Consider the following 17385-nt stretch of genomic DNA (forward strand, 5'->3'; position numbering starts at 1 on the left):
AGAACTCCTCTCGTCCGACTTGTGCGTTCGTATCTCCGATGACGATCTTTATATCGTGTTGTGGGCACTCTCCATACGTTTTCTCGAGGAGCTCATAGAACTCCTCCTTTACGTCATCGGTTTTATCGTTTGTCGGCGCGTACACGTTGATAAGGCTGTAATTGAAGAATCTGCCCTTGATCCTCAATACGCATAGACGGTCATTAATAGGCCTCCACCTAATAACACGCTTCTTTTGGTTTCCAAGTAGTACGAAACCGACGCCCCGTTCCGCTCTATCGCCACCACTGTAGTAGATGTGATACTTGAAAGAAGTGCCCGCGGTCGGATAGACCGCCCGGAATTCACGTTCCCCGGTTTTGGGCCAACGCACCTCTTGTATGGCTGCTACCTCCACTTTTGCCTTCCGTAGCTCTCTGGCCCAGATGCCCACGCGTGCCGGTTCGAGCAGAGTCCTAACATTCCAAGTACCAAGTTTCCAATCGTTGTCCTTTTTCGTTTGCCTAGGTCTATACTGATTGTTCCGATTCGTATCATTCTCTGGATTGTTCGTAGTATGTTTATTTTCAGCATGCTGGCGAGACACCGCATTTCATAGTTCAGCCGTCCACTCCGGATCAGTCGCTGTTTGAGCCGCCCCTGGGGAACAGACGCTCAGGCAAGCTGCTCTCCAAGGAGAACAACTCCCCCTTCCCTGTCAGCATACGACCAAGTTCCCACCGGTTCACCGATCTTCCCTTGGTTGCTCGTATCCCAGTCGGTACCACGTGGGGGTAGGGATGGGAGTTGCTGGGCATTATGCTATGGACCACACTGGGGTCTATTTTATGCCAAATAGTACGGGTGTACTGCTGGTACGCAATGCCCAGCCGTTTACCAACCATCTGATAGCAATCACGTTTTACGAAATGTACAATTTTCATTTATTTCTCTAATTTTTATGAGCTAGGAAACGGGTTTTAAAATTTATCAAAATTTGTTGCGTAATAAATCAGGTATGCAAATACGTCGTTTACCTCGTCGGAAACCGATAATTATTTCTTTTGATTTCATGAACTCAAATGACAATCACGTAGAATCTACTAGAAAACGATAGTGGAAAATATTCACGTAACTTTTCCGGTAACTATAACGTGAAAAATATTTTGGATGTAGGCTAATGTCTTCCAATCTGGCATCGCTGGGTGTCAGACGACAAACCAACTGCCTGACACTTTCAGTACCTGAATAATGTCAGTGCTAATTATTCCGTGCAAGAAAAAGTGAGATTTTGCCTCACAGCAGTGTTCACAGCAAGTGAACTTTGTTTTCCATTTCGGTTTATGGTTCCTTTTTAGCTGCGTACTAGCTACCAGAAGAAATTTCATTGCCTGATTCAGTGCCTGAATTTTACATGGGATTGAGATAGGAAAATGAATTCCTTTTTGAACTGCATACTGCGCTTGCAGCGGTAATCGATGCTGATGATTATTTTACTTAGCATTGTTAGTTGCATATAAGCTCCACCTCCTGCGCTTTTTCGGTTACATACAAGTTGATTAAAAGTAACGGATGCGAATAAATACAATCTGTGAATGCTACATTAGGAGTTGCATTTGCTGCATTGCAACAATGTGTGCTGCTTGGGTCAGCAACATGAAGCACAAACAGAAAAAAGTTGATCGAATAATCCGTTCGATTTCGTTTTTCTAATGTAAAATAACACTTAATTCTGTTTAGTTTGTTATTTTGTTTACAAACACTTTGAAGACATACTTGCAGCTAGAGTATCTGTATAATAGAGCTATGACATGTCATCCTGGATTTAGGCAAAGTGCCTATAACACTGAACATACTCTTTGTTTCATACAAGTTTTTCACCACTGACAATTTCTGAATCAGTGAAAAATGTGCATATTTTCTTTTTTTCTTTTTAATAGTTCCATATAAACGAATAAATGAAGATCAGTTTTAGAAATTAAAAGACATCGTTTGGGCTAGTAAACATTTTTGACGGAATCTTCTATTATCAGTTACATAATACTTCGAACAAATTTTCAATAAAATCATCGTTCTGATGACTCCAGTACTTTACGTTAGTAACACTAGCACCATCTGCTGCCGTGTTTGCGCTGCGTCATGTATTTCGACATCAGCGCTAGCGTTCCTGCATGTGTCAAATGGGGCACCACAAAATATGTATGAGATTGCATGACAGCGCCCCAGGCGGCGTTGTGCGATGACTGTTGTCCGATAAGAAATTTGAACTGATCGTTTTTTGTGGCGATGGAGCTAGGTTCCAGTGTTACGTCTGTTAGTCTGTGGTTATAGTATCATAATGTAACATTGGAACATCAACAAACATAGTTTTATAAAAAAGACAGAATTATCATAGATTCCCACGGAGAGTCTGAAATTATAGAACTAGTGCTAATGACACTTGATTTTTGATTGTTTTCTAAAATTCTGCAAATTATGACGAAAATAATCGCGCTCCCTTTCTGACATTCACACACTGTTTTCTCATTTTCATCGGATTTTTTTTCAGATTGAGAAAACTTTATCGCAACAACGGAAGCGGAGGAAGCGTGCGGAAGATAAAAAGTTAATATTATTATTACACATGAAATCTACCCAAGAGGGCTGCAGCTGTGCTTATCTCGCTCCACACAACAGGCAGGTGGACGAGGGGCGGCTCCCTCCCTACAGTCAGCGGGATGGTCTTCGCATCGCAACATCACCATCGTAAGAACATTTCCCCAATGTAGCGAACGACAACACATCCAACGTGATCGCAGGGCTCACGTGTGGGAGGGTGCATGTGTAAACTAAAATCGCCGTATGATGGGGGCGATTTGCAACGGATGTAAACTTTGTTCATCCCATTTTGAAACGAAACTTTTGCGGGAAAGGTTTTGTTGGTATCTAACGTTACCGAAATTCGGTTATGGTAAGTTGCCAAGTTGAGAAGTTCGTGCCCCAGTAACTGGATGACAAACTCTATCCAGATGGGTGTATCATTACTGAATAATTAAGTTCCGGAACAAATCACGAACCTCGGCGTTGCAAAGCAGAAATTCATTTCCTGCTTTCGTATCGATGTTGAAGTTTGCTCAATCATTAGACTTGGTTTTGAATGACCGACAATCGAAGTGTCTTTGGCCGTTAAAAGTTTAAAGCCCGTGTTTATAATTTCATTAGCAGTAACAAAGCAGGAACGGTACTGTGAAATGCCAGTTTAACGATTAGCAGTGAGTTCAAACCCACCCTACTTCACAGTATCAGGGGACGATTATGTCGCTTTCTGCAGTTACTGAGAATTTTGCTGTCGTTCCGGATTGTTTGAGGAACTAGTTAGCTTTATGGATCATGATAAAATGTTTGGTCTGCTGGAGTCCTTCCGAAGCCACCTCTCCCGTTCCATCTTACTACCACGAATGCACCGCAAAGCGCACATCTTTCTTCCGCACGTGCGGGGCGGAACTGTTAGCAGCGGGTGGAGTGATGGTCGAATGTTATGTGAAAAACCACTGATAATGGTTGTTCTTCCTTTTCTAATTTCTTGCAGTCCAGCGTTGGCGTTGTCGCGGGAAGCAAGATGTTGGTTTGATGGGGAAAAACGGTCATAAAGCTTCAACGTCAAGTTTTTTTCTGGCAAGCGTTCGGTTTTTGGGATAGTGGAGGAATTGACTTTTCCATGAATTTTAAAAGGAAGTAACGACGATAAATTGAGAGTAAATAATTTCGGTAGGTCAAAACTATTCAAATGACCGTTTCCTTTTTTTCTCGCGAGAACTTTTATTACATTTGCGACTTGTGGTTTGTGTGAAGTGAACAAAATGGTCAAAATTCCACCCATTTTGGGTGGAGGTTCCTGGGGTAGAAGCAGAATTTAAATATCGATCATAATCGAATGTTCTGAGTAAAAAATCAAAAGACGGATAACAAGTCTTCAAAACATAGTATGTAAATTATATTTGAGACATATCATTATTGTTGTGTATAGATTAAATTAATTTATTTTTGATTTCTTATATAACAAAGCAACAGTTTACATAAGACCAACAATTAGATGAATATTTAACATTAAACGGTTCAATAATTTGAACGAAAACTACAACACTGCCAACTGTTTTGATCATAATTTCCGGCTGTCAGATCGCATCATTTTCTATCAGCCAGACTTTAAATAAAGGGACTGTAGATTTACGGTGTCTATGATAAAGACACAACAGGTCAATTAGAACCCTAAAAGTGCTTGTATAACGGCGATGTTAGTAATAAATATTAAAAAAATGGAGAAAATCGGTTGGGTAGTTTTTCGGTAATCGTAAACCTGTTAAATTCATTTTTTTGCAAAACACCATTCAGAGAGAACCGTGTATGAAGTTTCAAATTTAGCTTATTCGGCTGGTGCGAGGTCCGCATTAAATCACTTTAACTTTCTTCCTACATCACTTAGATTTTATTGCCGAGAACTTAACAGTTGATGAATTCAGCGAAATATTCTACAAGTTTTCGGTAAAGTTTTCAAGAACATCGGTAGATCAATTTATTTGCCGAATGTTCGTCGAAATATATTACTGATATCTACACAAAATTCGCCAAGTTCGATCAGCTGTTGGAAAGTTTGCCGAGATGAATTCAGTGTGTATTGCTCAAATATCTCTGAAAATTTAGGGAAATGTTTTCAAGAAAACTTTCAAAAATATTAAGAAAAACTACCGTTTCTGTCCCGACTCATGGCCATTAAAATCACAGTTAACATCACAATAACAGAATAAAACTTTGCTTTATCGAGCTGTATTCGAGGCAGAGTTTTCGTGTTGGAATTATTTGTTAAGCAGGTATTAGACGAAGCAAATATTTGCTATTTTTGGTACGATTTTATTTGTACAAAATAAAATCTGTATTAAAAAATTGCAAATATTTGCTTCGTCTAATACCTGCTTTAGATAGGATAGTAATTTTCGAACCATGCTTTTTACATTCATTGTTAATTCGGAAAACAAAATGAGCTTGTAGGTCGTACGAAAGTTTCTGTTATTGTTGATCGTTGCTATATGGTAACGGTATGTAAACAAGTTTGACATTACTTGCTAGCAGATGAACTCTATCCAGCTTTTTACGCACCATAATGGCGGTCGCTATAATGCGTGTACGTAATATGCGAACCTCTTTGCTGACGTCAGATTTGCGATTTCTGAAAAATTGGCAACACAAATGTTGCCAAATATATTTTTCTTTTGTTCAAATATATGAAGACTTCAATCTGACGTAAGCAGAGTTGTCAAAAGGGTAGGTCATTTATTACGAACTTTGCATTATAGCGTCCGCCATTATGGCGCATAAAAAGCTGGATACATAACCTGTAACAAAACAGCAATGCCAGTGACACTACGTATCTAGAAAAATTTATTTATATTGATTGTTTGATTGTTATTAAACCATAAAATGACATAAGCAACGTGTTCCACGGAAAATTCTAAGCATATTTAAAAAATATATAACAAAGTTTTATCTGTTGCTTGATGTTTGTTCTCAAAAACCTTGAAGTGATCTCTGGCCATCAAAGCATTTTTAGATGCTCTGTAGTACAAATAGCATGCGGAGAAGACATGCTCCTCCACATTCACGAGTGTGTGGACTCATGAGGGACTCCACGTGCACGGACTACACTTGCTAGAACAGTGGTTTTCAACCTTCTTCAGTTCATGCACCCCCTTTTGATAATTTTTACAAGCTTTTCCCCCCCTATGAGCACCATGAAAGAAAAGCTGGAGTAATTAAAAAATATAAGGCTTTTTAAACTTTAATTTTGACCAGGTTTCAAGCAGGAGCAGGAGAACACCAATACACGGGCATACAATTCAGCATCTCTTGTGAAGGTGTGTGTGACGATTTATCGTTAACAAGCACATTTGAAAAAAAAAAATGAAAAAAATGTCGCACCACCGTCAATCACAAAAGCTCATTACATGTGAAATTTTTCCACTCGCAATTCCCCCCCTGCAACGGTTAAATTCCCCCCTAGGGGGGAATTCCCCCCCGGTTGAAAACCGCTGCGCTATGAGGTAGGCGTGCGGAAGCAAGCAGCGAGTAGGGCCAATATTCCATCCTTCTACGGCTGGAAAACATTGCATTTCGATGCAGATGTTTTTAGGCAGGCAATTAGATGGAAGCACGAAGGGGGTGAACTGCTCCCGGATGTGGACCATCTAAATTCGATGCTGTCATGGGCGTGTGACGCCACGATGCCTAGGTCTCGTCCGCCTAGAGAGGGTAGGCCACCGACATACTGGTGGAGCGATACGATAGCAGGCCTGCGCAATGCATGCCTCCGTGCAAGACGGAGGATGCAGCGCGCACGTTCCGACGAGCAAAGAGCGGAACGCGGTGTCGCATTCAGATCCGCTAAGGCAACGCTTAAGAGCGCAATCAGAGCCAGCAAACGAGCCTGTTTCGAACGACTCTGCGCCAGTGCCAATTCGAACCCGTGGAGTGACGCCTACAGGATCGTTATGACCAAGACTAGAGGTGCGCTAGCCCCGGCCGAGCAATCACCAGCGATGCTAGAAACGATCATTCAGGGCCTCTTCCCAAGCCACGAACCAAGTCCCTGGCCTCCGGCTGACGAGTCACCACCTACCGTGAGTGACGGCAGCCGTGCAGAGGCTGGCGATGCGGTAAGGGTGACGGAAGATGAATTGATCGAGATCGCAAACTCCCTGAAGGTAGGCAAGGCTCCGGGACCAGACGGAATCCCGAACTTGACCATCAAAGAAGCCCCCGGGTTGTTCAGGGCGGTCATGCAGAAATGCTTTGACGACTGCCTCTTCCCGGACGTGTGGAAGCGCCAGAGGCTGGTGCTGTTGCCGAAGGTTGGGAAACCACCAGGTGACCCATCGGCATACAGACCAATCTGCCTGCTGAACACGGCGGGCAAGGTGCTTGAGAGGGTAATCCTCAATAGACTGGTGAAATATACAGAAAGTGAAAACGGTCTATCAAGCAACCAGTTCGGTTTTCGAAAAGGTAGGTCCATGGTGGATGCAATTCTCTCCGTCACCAGAACGGCTGAGGTTGCAATCCAACGTAAGAGGAGGGGCATTCGTTACTGCGCGATCGTCACGCTTGACGTGAAGAACGCGTTTAACAGTGCCAGCTGGGACTCCATAGCCCTAGCGCTACAGAGTCTCAGAGTGCCGACGTCGCTGTACGAAATTCTAGGCAACTACTTTCAGAATCGAGTGCTAGTGTATAACACAAACGAGGGTCAGAAAAGCGTTCCGGTTACCGCAGGTGTACCGCAAGGTTCCATCCTGGGTCCGGTACTGTGGAACGCTATGTATGACGGCGTGTTAAAACTAACACTCCCTCCTGGGGTGGTGATCGTGTGCTTCGCCGATGACATAACTCTTGAGGTCTATGGCGAGTCTATTAGAGAGGTAGAGTTGAAGGCCGCGCTATCAATACGCGTAGTGGAAGACTGGATGCACTCCAGGAAACTGGAGCTAGCGCACCATAAGACTGAAGTTATTGTTGTAAATAACAGAAAGTCTGAGCAGGAGGCATCGATTAGTGCCGGTACATGCACTATCGCCTCAAAACGCTCGTTGAAGCTTCTGGGGGTTATGATCGACGACAAGCTCACGTTCGGGAGCCACGTCGATTATACCTGCAAGAAAGCTTCCATGGCTGTGGCAGCGCTGTCTCGCATGATGGCAAACAGCTCAGCGGTTCGTAGCAGCAGGCGCAAAGTCCTTGCTAGCGTGACCACGTCCATACTCAGGTATGGAGGACCAGTGTGGTCCAAGGTATTGAGTACCTCGTGCCATCGCGGCAAACTCGAGAGTACGTACAGGCTAATGTGCCTAAGGGTCGCGTGCGCATACCGAACAGTGTCGTACGAGGCGGTTTGCGTCCTGGCTGGCATGATGCCCATCAGCATCATCGTCAAAGAGGATGTAGAATGCTTCGACCAACGCGACACGAGGGGTATTCGCAACACCATACGGTCATCCTCAATGGCCAGGTGGCAGCGGGAGTGGTCCAACACTACAAAAGGTAGATGGACACACCGACTCATTCCAGAGTTAGCAGGCTGGATTAATAGGCACCATGGGGAAGTAACCTTCCATCTGACACAGATCCTGTCAGGCCATGGCTGCTTTAGGCAGTACCTGCATAGGTTCGGGTACGCCGAGTCCCCTATGTGCCCCGCTTGTACGGGTGCGGAAGAAAGCGCAGAGCATGTGTTCTTCACATGTCCGTGCTTCGAGCGGGTACGGTACGAAATGCTGGCAATAAGTGGGATGGACACCACGCCAGAGAATATAGTGCGTAGGATGTGCGAAAATAGGGAAATCTGGGATGCGGTCATCACGGCAGCATCACAGATCGTTAGTATTTTGCAGGGCACCAATCGACGGGAAACCATCGACGTGCCCCAGTTAGTTAACGGTTAAATAACTGGCCTGTATAGGCTGCTCTGCTACCCATAGAGGTAAGTGCGAAAAGCACGACGGGCCCTCTCCCTGAAGTAATGCCTAACGGCGGTCCCGGGGAGACAAAGGGCTGTAGCTGTTCAGCTTAGGTTGCTCAGCATGGGTAAAAGCAGGGGTAGTAGTAGGGGTTCAGGTTTAGTTAGTAGTTTTACTTTAGGCCTGTGACTGAGTGGTCTGTTTACCGGCAAGGTACCTAGGGCTTCCCATAAAGTGCTTTCCGTGGTTTTTAGGAACATGCCAGGCACTTGGGAAGCTCCTCACAGTCTTTCTTTTTATGGCCTGCACCACCGCAATGCCTTGGCTCTTGTCGAGCTCTTGCAGTAGTATGGCCAGGGGCATGCTGACCAGCCAATCTCATCTGCCGATGCTATTCGGAAAGTGGCTACCTGGCTCTTCTGGACCCTTTCAAAGGCGGATTGACTCAGTGGACTGGGTGGTTGTTTAGTCGCCACTTCGTCTTGGTCTTGGTATCCTGGATCAAAGAAACAAGACATGAATGATGCTGATTTATGACTTTCGTAAGCCGCGGTAGGATTGTGCTAGTGAGGGTGAGATTTTGCCATACAAATCCTTTGTTTGTCAGCCATCTCATGGCGATCACAAGACCAAGCCTTCTTTAATAAGTTTCCTCCAGTATTTAACCAAGAAAAACTAGTCATCTGACCCGGAAGAGATGGCTGACAAGTCATGGGTTGTAAGAACTGGCAAAGAAAAGCTGCGGTCGTTTGCAAAAGGCTGTAAAAAGCTGCAAAACCAGAGGGCTAATTAGAGTTCAGTACTCATTTGACATATATACATTTATTGTCTTACATCAGTTGCATTTGCGCTCAACATGTTATGCCCGATGCGCTTTGGTCAGGAAATCTCCTGAGTCATTTTGCACTGTCGGCTCGTCTTGTCAAATAGAAAAAATGCTTAACGCTGGCAAAAATTACCTTGGCTTGGAAAATCAATCACACCGCCCATCGTTCGGCTTTGCGGAGCAAAACTTCGGTTTTAGGTGTAAAACTTCGGCTTTCTCATTTACTGAAGAGTAACCGATTCGTTTTTCCCGTGCAGAATGAATAGGAGTGAGCAGCTGCTTGTCAGGTGTAGTGTGAATGGATCACGCGCGCGGAGTCCTTTGATTCCCGCGTAGTGCAAGCAGTGCTGATAAAAGTCATTTTCCCCAGCAAAATTCTTCGAAAATTACAGCCAATCATTTTCAATTTTCACTTCCAATGATCGCAGCACTCTTTCAGACACACTACACGGTTAAATGAAGCTACCTAATTATGAGTACGAAAACAACCTGTTTTTGAGTTCGCCTAAGCGAAGTTCGATTTTGAGTAACTTTTATAAGGTGACATTGGTAGAAAAAACTCACATGATGGATTAATACAGTATACTTATTTTTGAGTGAAATATTCTAGGTTGTATTAATTATGAAATTGATAGTTTGCTTCGATCCCTTCCATCAATAATTTTCGCTGCTCGAGGGGTTTTGTTTCACCTAAATCTGGACGAAAATTTTTTATCTGCCAGTGCTGTCAAAAAAGAAACAGTTGTGAAATCAACAGTGTTTTTTTTTACGTGAGCAAAAACTTGGTTTTCTTGTGCAAAAAGGTTTGCAGTAGTATTTTGTTTGCTTTGAAATATTTAGAACTTTCATCGATTAGCGAAAGGTAAGGTTTGAGATTTTTAAATGCGAAATTCTCCATAGTCTAATATTCAATAAATTCTGTTCCTTGTAGACCTCCTTTCGAAAGCAAAACCAACCGCGCAAAAAGTGGTATCGCCTGCGGGGACACTGAACCGGAGAATGAAATGTTGGTGTGCGCCAGTGTGACACGGGCCGGATTTTGGTTTTCCGGAAATTTATAGCGTCGAAGATCCCACCAGGAAATCGAACGGCCGCACCTCGAAACCGATTGTATGATAAGCAACTTTCGGTGGTTGAAGGGAAAATAAACAATGAAGTGTTATTTTTCGTGTTTTGAGTTTAAAAAAAACCGGAATTTTAAATTTTACTGCAGAAATTCTCAATGCTTATTTTGAGTAGTTTGAGCTTAATTATGAGTAGTTTTATCGATTGTTGAGTAATTTTTACCCAATTTGCAGTTCATACCAAATTCCCTACTTTTGGGTACTCAGTACTATCGAATTGAGTAAAAAGAACTTAATTTTGAAATTACTTATTTTTGTAGAAATATGGAACCATTCAAATATTACATAACGCGGAATTTGGCAATTTTCAATACCCACCCACCCCCACGTAACGCAATTTTACATGTTTGCCACACGCAATGTAACGCTTCGCTGAATACCCCCCCCACCCCTGAGCGCGTTATGTATTATTTGAATGAGCCCTATGTCATTACAAGCTACTTAGTTTTGGGTGGAGTTTACTCACTGATATGTTAAAGCTACCCACTTTGCATTACCATTAATCTGTAAATCAAACTAGTTGTGGGTTAAATTGACGAACTTAATCGTTAAAACTACCTATTTTTGTTGATAATCATAAACCGAAACATCCTATCCTAATATGCTCTGGAACTAGTCATTTTTGTATCTGTTTTATTTCATATGCTACCAATTTTCAGGTATATTTCGTTATCCAATTATAGGTATGATCATATAACTCAAAAGTAGGTACAGCCTCTCTACTCAGGTTTTGAGTTTGTGCGCTTTAAGGGGATTTTGAGTGATTTCTACTTATGTATAGGTTTTTCCCGGTAAGCATGTAGATTTTCGTCCTAGTAACGTGCTGTTATACTCAGATGAAATAGATCGCGCGCATCGTTCACGGTTACGGAATCAAATTTGACGGCAAATCCTACCAAATGATCTTCACTTCAAAGCGAAAAAAAAAAACAAACAGTCCACTCAACCAAAATAAACCTCAACGAAACACTTTTTCACTGACACTGACCGATGCCTTGACAATCTTCGTTAACTGATAAACTGATTTTGTTGTCTTGCTTCCATCGCATGAAATATAATGAGGTGTTTTGACAGTTCACTTCCATGCAAAAAGTGGGAAGGGAGAACTCTGAAAGGATTGTAAAAAAATAAAGTTTATGGATGCTTTTTTTCACTTTCACTCAAGAGTGTCAACAAATATCAACCCTGAGTGCAAGTGAAAAATACACCTTGCTCTTCGGTCGCCCGGAGGAGAAAACCAAGTCTGGTAATGACAGTAAAAATTGATGAAAAACTGGGTTTAACGAGTTAGGAGTGTATTATTGATATGTGCAAAGTTCCATAACAATCGGTTTAATGGTTATTGAGATGTCATCTAAACAAGAAGACGTGGAGAGCATAGTGTTCCGCCTGGTTCGTTTAGCAAACTATGAAACGTAATCCCTATGTGTTAGTTAACTCCCTAAAAGGTGCAGAAAATCCGACTCAAAATAAATTTTTGGCGGACACTTTTGTCTGGTGCGTTTTTTTTTTCTAGTACAGGCCTGGTTACAATTCACTCGTCAAACATTCTTATTATTTTGAGTGTCTTTTCTCGAAGAAGTGATTGTTTTTTAATTTGGGATTTTTTCCACAAAACTTAAATTAAGACTTTTTTTCAGCTACCAGTATTTTTTGAAATTTTTGGCTGTTGTTCTATGAATTTTTATAATTTTGCCTGTTTAGTCTTGTATGACTTAGTTAGTCTTCGATTAAATATTTTTTGTTTTTCCCAGTGTCTATATATGAATAAATATTTTTTGATTGCTGCTGTTTTTTTAGGAATGATAGCTCGGTCTGTCAGGTCTGCTTATGATAATTATAAAAATCAGGAAATCACAAAAGCATCAGATTATAAAATCATCAAACAACTAAACGTTTTGAGTTCACTTTCTAATTTTCTTTATTTTATTCTATCGGTAGAATGTATAATTAAAAAGAAAAATAAATATGCTTAATGACAAACAACAATTTCAAATTGTATCGGTTGTATTTTCTGCTGACAGGCTGGAATATTGATTTCACTGTTTCAATCTCAAATTTCAACATTTTCAAGTTTGAACTTTCGAATGCAAACCGTCGCTGGATGTCCGTCAGTATCTAATGATTGTTTGCTTCACCACCCACGTTGGGCATCAATCCGTTTATCATCGGGTGGGTGCCTTTAATGCGGTGAAGCGCCTTGCAGTCGGTCCTGCTGCGGCGTAGTTTCGAGTCCAAGAACGAGTTGTCGCGTGTAAAATAAATATATGACAATAATCCATTAGTTATTGGAAAAGTTACAGCAATGTGTTTGCCTGCTGGTGATTTTTTTTCCGCTCTTCTTGTTTGCTCCTGTGGTTATGGTTTTATCGCTGAAACAATTTCCAGAACATGCTCTTTTTCTTATGGGGACGGGTCGAAGAGGGAAAGCAATCCGCTTATTGTTCACGAAAATGGGTTTTGAAACCATTAAATCTTGCCAGCAATAGATAGTGAAAATCCATAATCATAAATTTATATTTCCTATCATTTGGTGTAATGTGAAAGCCACTTTCGATGGTGGTAGGAGAAATACGTATGTTACATTTTCGCAATTTGCGCTGCTTCGAGCGATTTCGCGCTATCTAGCTAGTTAAAATTAAGTTAATTCATATTCGAATCACGTCAGTTTACGAAAAGTAGTTTGTCCTTGGGTTTTAGAAATGCGTAGTAGAACAGCAAACACAGCAAGCTCAGTATACCACTGGCGATGGTGAGGTAATGCAAAAAGAGGAACCACCAAGACTCGAACGTACCCAGATGGTACCAGAGAGCGCTCATAGCGATATTTTCCGCGAATACAATCACGAAGTAGCCGATGTACCAGGTTCGAACATGAACGAATTTGATCTTGAATTCCAACAGTGAAAACATGTAGATGTAGGCCAGGAATAGATAGAAGTAATATCGTTCCAGCTTTTCGTGAAATCGTACTTCGTAGATGATACACGCGATCATCAGCAGGTAGTGGTTAAGGCAAACCATCCAAAAGTAAGTTGGGAAGAACACGTAGAACACGGACAGTGCTATCATGCGCATCAGTAGGAATGTTACCCAACCGGCGAATGACACCGTTTTTCCAATAAGATCATCATCTTCAAGTCCTTGAATCATCTTTCTCCGAGAAGGAAGTGAAATCGTATCACCATCCACCTGATCTGGAGTTTTTTCCTCATTGTGCTCGAATAATCCCTTGGGAAGTCGAGGTACATGATCTTTTATGAAGTTTTCAGTGTTGAATACGAATATATCCTTCAGTGCGGATGCTCGGTGCATGATGTAGGCAGCCGGGGTTGGAGGGGCTGGCGTTCGTGGACTTTGATCGAAAGTTTCGTCAAAAACAGGATCTTCGTATTCGTCATCGCTGGCTTCAGCGGGAGCAGCTTCAATCTTTGCGTCATCCGTGCGCCGAACGTAGTCACGGATCTCATCAATGTTATCGATCAGATCCTGTTTGAAACTGACCGTCGGCGATAACGAATCTACAGTATCGGAAACGGTCAGCTTATCATCATCTGTAAAGTTTTCGTAGGGATCCTTGTGTTTCTTGGAAGAATAAGAGTCGTAGTTTGATTGGTCTACATACATGGTTTTGCGATGAATGCCCGATCCCGAGGGCTCCGTATCGTCTCCGTACTTGGAGTAAAAATTTCGCATGATGTTCGGAACCATTGGATCGCTTTTTGGAGTGGTATTTGAAGTGTTCCGAACTAGAACGCTTTCGGCTGTGCTTGTTGTTCTCATAAAATGACGTTTTCGCGCCTTCACTTGTTCTTCAGAACTCCATGGATAGCAGCGGCCTACCACCTTTTGGCTTTCGAATCTTTGGTAGGATGTCACTATCGAGCTCATTGTGAGGAAGGAGAAAATAATGCTCACAACCTGCGCGGTAACAGTTTCGTAATTCCGAAAGGTGTTACCACGCAAGAGAATGTACAGCTGGAGAAGCATCTGCGGAGCGGATTGTAGAAACGCTTGCAGGAAGTGATACAGTTCGTATGGTGAAGTCTCTCTAATTTTGTTTACAGCATGTACCCTTCCATAGGAACTGCGGTCGTGAAATAGTGCTTCTATACTCCAGAACAATCTTCGATTAAACCTAAAAGAACCGTAATGCTCAACACATTTGTTTTCACTTCCACCACGTCCATTAACCCTCTAGTGCCCAGATTAGTTTTTAGACGGACTTCGAAAAAATCATTATGCAGCTTTATTAACATTTTCCAAGTTCTTATTGAAGCTTTTTAGAGGTTCAACTTAAGACCGTCTAAAGGCGGCACTGGGCACTAGAGGGTTAAAACATACCTATAAATCGCCGCTACGGGAAACAGTAGCAGAATCGCCAAATTCTTCCCAATAAATTGCCACGTTCGCTTGTCACAACCCACCGTTTCCGGCCAGTTACTGAGCGATGACAGAATAACCGAGAAGCAGGCGATAGCCGGCAGCCAGAGCAAAGCGAATGTGAACCATGCCCACGAGGGGTTTTCATTGTGAAAATGTTCTATCACCAGTAAAATATCGGCCGTCATCACGACGGTGTAAACCAGCAGCTCGGAGACAACCGGAATGAGAAAACTGAGCACTATCTGCGTTCGGGTTTTAACTTGGTAACCCAGTACACACCTGGGAACACCATCCAGGGCGTCCATGTTTCACGGCTACCGAAAACTCACTTGCGTTGCGTTGACAAAAAAGTGAATCACTTGGCCACGCACTCACGTAAAGGTGTTAGTGGCAAGATAAGAGACCGTCGCGAACTGATAAAAGCCCGAACTGGTCGAGGTTCTGTTTTGGTTTAGATAACGACTGGCAGTTTGTTGTTTTTGCTAGCCGAAGGTGGCAAGTTCGTTTGGGTGAGAGATACCGAATGATACTGTTGTACTTGGGCAACGTCCGCGACAGCTTATCTATTTTGTTTGATTTCTATGAATAACGATGTTTGTTGTGTTTCTTGACTCGCAGAAACCATACGATAAAATTAAGTAGCTGTTCTTGAACCTTTTTTAGTTTTTTTTTACTAGATAGCAAATTCAAATATTTTAAAGGTTTCAAGAGTGATCTTTTGAATCAAACATGATGATTTCTGAAAGCATGTTTCAAGTATTTTCAAGACAAAAAGCCAAGCTTTGGTGCATTCCGATTTGGAACTCGACCTTGTGTTTATCATACTGACACTAACAGTCTCTTCCGATCCGAGACTCGAAGCTACGACGACCTCCTTGTTAGGTCAGCATCGTACCTAAAGACCAGCTGGGAAAGACGTACTAGGCAGTCTGATAAGTAACTGAAAAATGAAACACGGAGACGTTTTGCCTTTTTCCTAGAAAGGTATAGCAATCACTGGAAAAACCAAAGGTATTAAAGTGCCCCAAAGAGTCGAATCTCGTATTTCAATCGACTTAGTTTGACGAGCTGAGCATTTTCTGTATGTGTGTGTGTGTGTGAGTGTGTATGTGTGTGTGTGTGTGTATGTGTGTGTATGTAACGCTCTCCCAATCTCACTCGATTTTCTCAGAGATGGCTGGACCGATCTTCATGAAATTAATTGCAAATGAAAGGTCTCTTTGCCCCATAAGACCCTATTGAATTTCATTGCAATCGGATTTTTAGTTTAGAGGCTATGTTTAAAAATGTGAAAATCACGAAACATCATTATCTCAGAAACTACTCAACCGATTTTAACAAAATTTGCTTTAATTGAACGGGCTACTTAAAAAACCCTTAACTTTTGAGTTTCATGGAGATTGAACGTGTGGTTCAGAAGTTATTTAAAGAAACGTGTTCTGGAGAGTGTTTAATCTCACTCATGTTTCTCAGAGATGGCTGAACCGATTTCCACAAAATCAGTGTCATATGTAAGGTCTAGTTACCCCATAAGACCCTATTGATTTGTTTTGCAATCGGACTATTACTTTGCCTGTTATGTTTAAAAATGTGATATACAGCTTTGAAATGAAACATATTCCGAAGACTACTTAAACTCACTCACTTTTCTCAGAGCTGGCTGAACCGATTTCCACGAAATTAGTGTCAAATGAAAGGTTCAGCTGCTTCATAACACCCTATTGAATTTCAATGTAATCGGTCTGTTACTTTGTCTGTAATGTATCAAAGTATGAAAATCACGAAACTTCATTATCTCAGAAAGTACACAACCGATTTGAATAACATTGATATCAAATGAACGGGCTAGTTAAAGGGTAATTGATGAATTTAATTGTGATTAAACACGTGGTTCAAAAATTGTGAAAAGAAACATGTTCCGGTGACTTCTCAAATTCACTCGTTTTCCCAAAAACGGCTGGACTAAATTCAACAATCTTAGTGTCAAATAAAAAGTTTGACTTTCCCATAGGTTCCCATTTTATTTGACTATAATCGTATTTTTATTCCAACCGTTATGTATTAAATTATAAACACAACGAAAGTCTATTATCTCAAAGATCACACGACTTATTTGAACATATCTAGTGTCATTTAACGGGTTGTCTCTCAAACTCACAAGTAAGAAATTTCATAGCAATTTGATATGTGGTTCAAAAGTTATGAAAAGAAACGAAATTCAAAGACTATTTAAAACTGTAACTGCTTTGATCAAAACATATGGTCTCAACAAAATTTAAATTTGGTACTGTGCTATTCGTACGTTCCCAGTATTGCTTGTGATTGAAGTGTACGAAATTCAAAGTCATTTCTTTTATTTCGCTATTTCTTCAGCACGAATATTTTACTCCTAATTAATAATTTTTTTAACTTTTTGCCCTTCTCCTAGAAAGGTATAGCAATCACTTGCAAAACCGAAGATATGAAAGTGCTCCAAAGGGCCGAATGGCATATGTCACTCGACTCAGTTCGACGAGCTGAGCATTTTCTGTATGTATGTGTGTGTTTGTGTATTTGTGTGTGTGTGTGAGTGTGTGTGTGTATGTGC

The 17385-nt window shown here is 41.7% G+C and overlaps 1 protein-coding gene across 1 annotated transcript; it reads right to left on the bottom strand.

The window, feature by feature from the left end:
- Positions 1-12387: 12387 nt before the first annotated feature.
- On the bottom strand, positions 12388-15121 carry LOC129733349 (uncharacterized). Its single transcript, XM_055695165.1, has 2 exons — positions 14757-15121; positions 12388-14550 (listed from the first exon to the last, which is right to left on the bottom strand). Exons 1-2 carry the CDS (start codon positions 15101-15103, stop codon positions 13077-13079), a joined length of 1821 nt encoding a protein of 606 aa, XP_055551140.1. The 5' UTR covers positions 15104-15121; the 3' UTR covers positions 12388-13076.
- Between the last annotated feature and the right edge of the window lie 2264 nt (positions 15122-17385).

The sequence above is a fragment of the Wyeomyia smithii genome, chromosome 1 (assembly GCF_029784165.1).
Source record: "Wyeomyia smithii strain HCP4-BCI-WySm-NY-G18 chromosome 1, ASM2978416v1, whole genome shotgun sequence".
Taxonomy (NCBI): Eukaryota; Metazoa; Arthropoda; class Insecta; order Diptera; family Culicidae; genus Wyeomyia; species Wyeomyia smithii.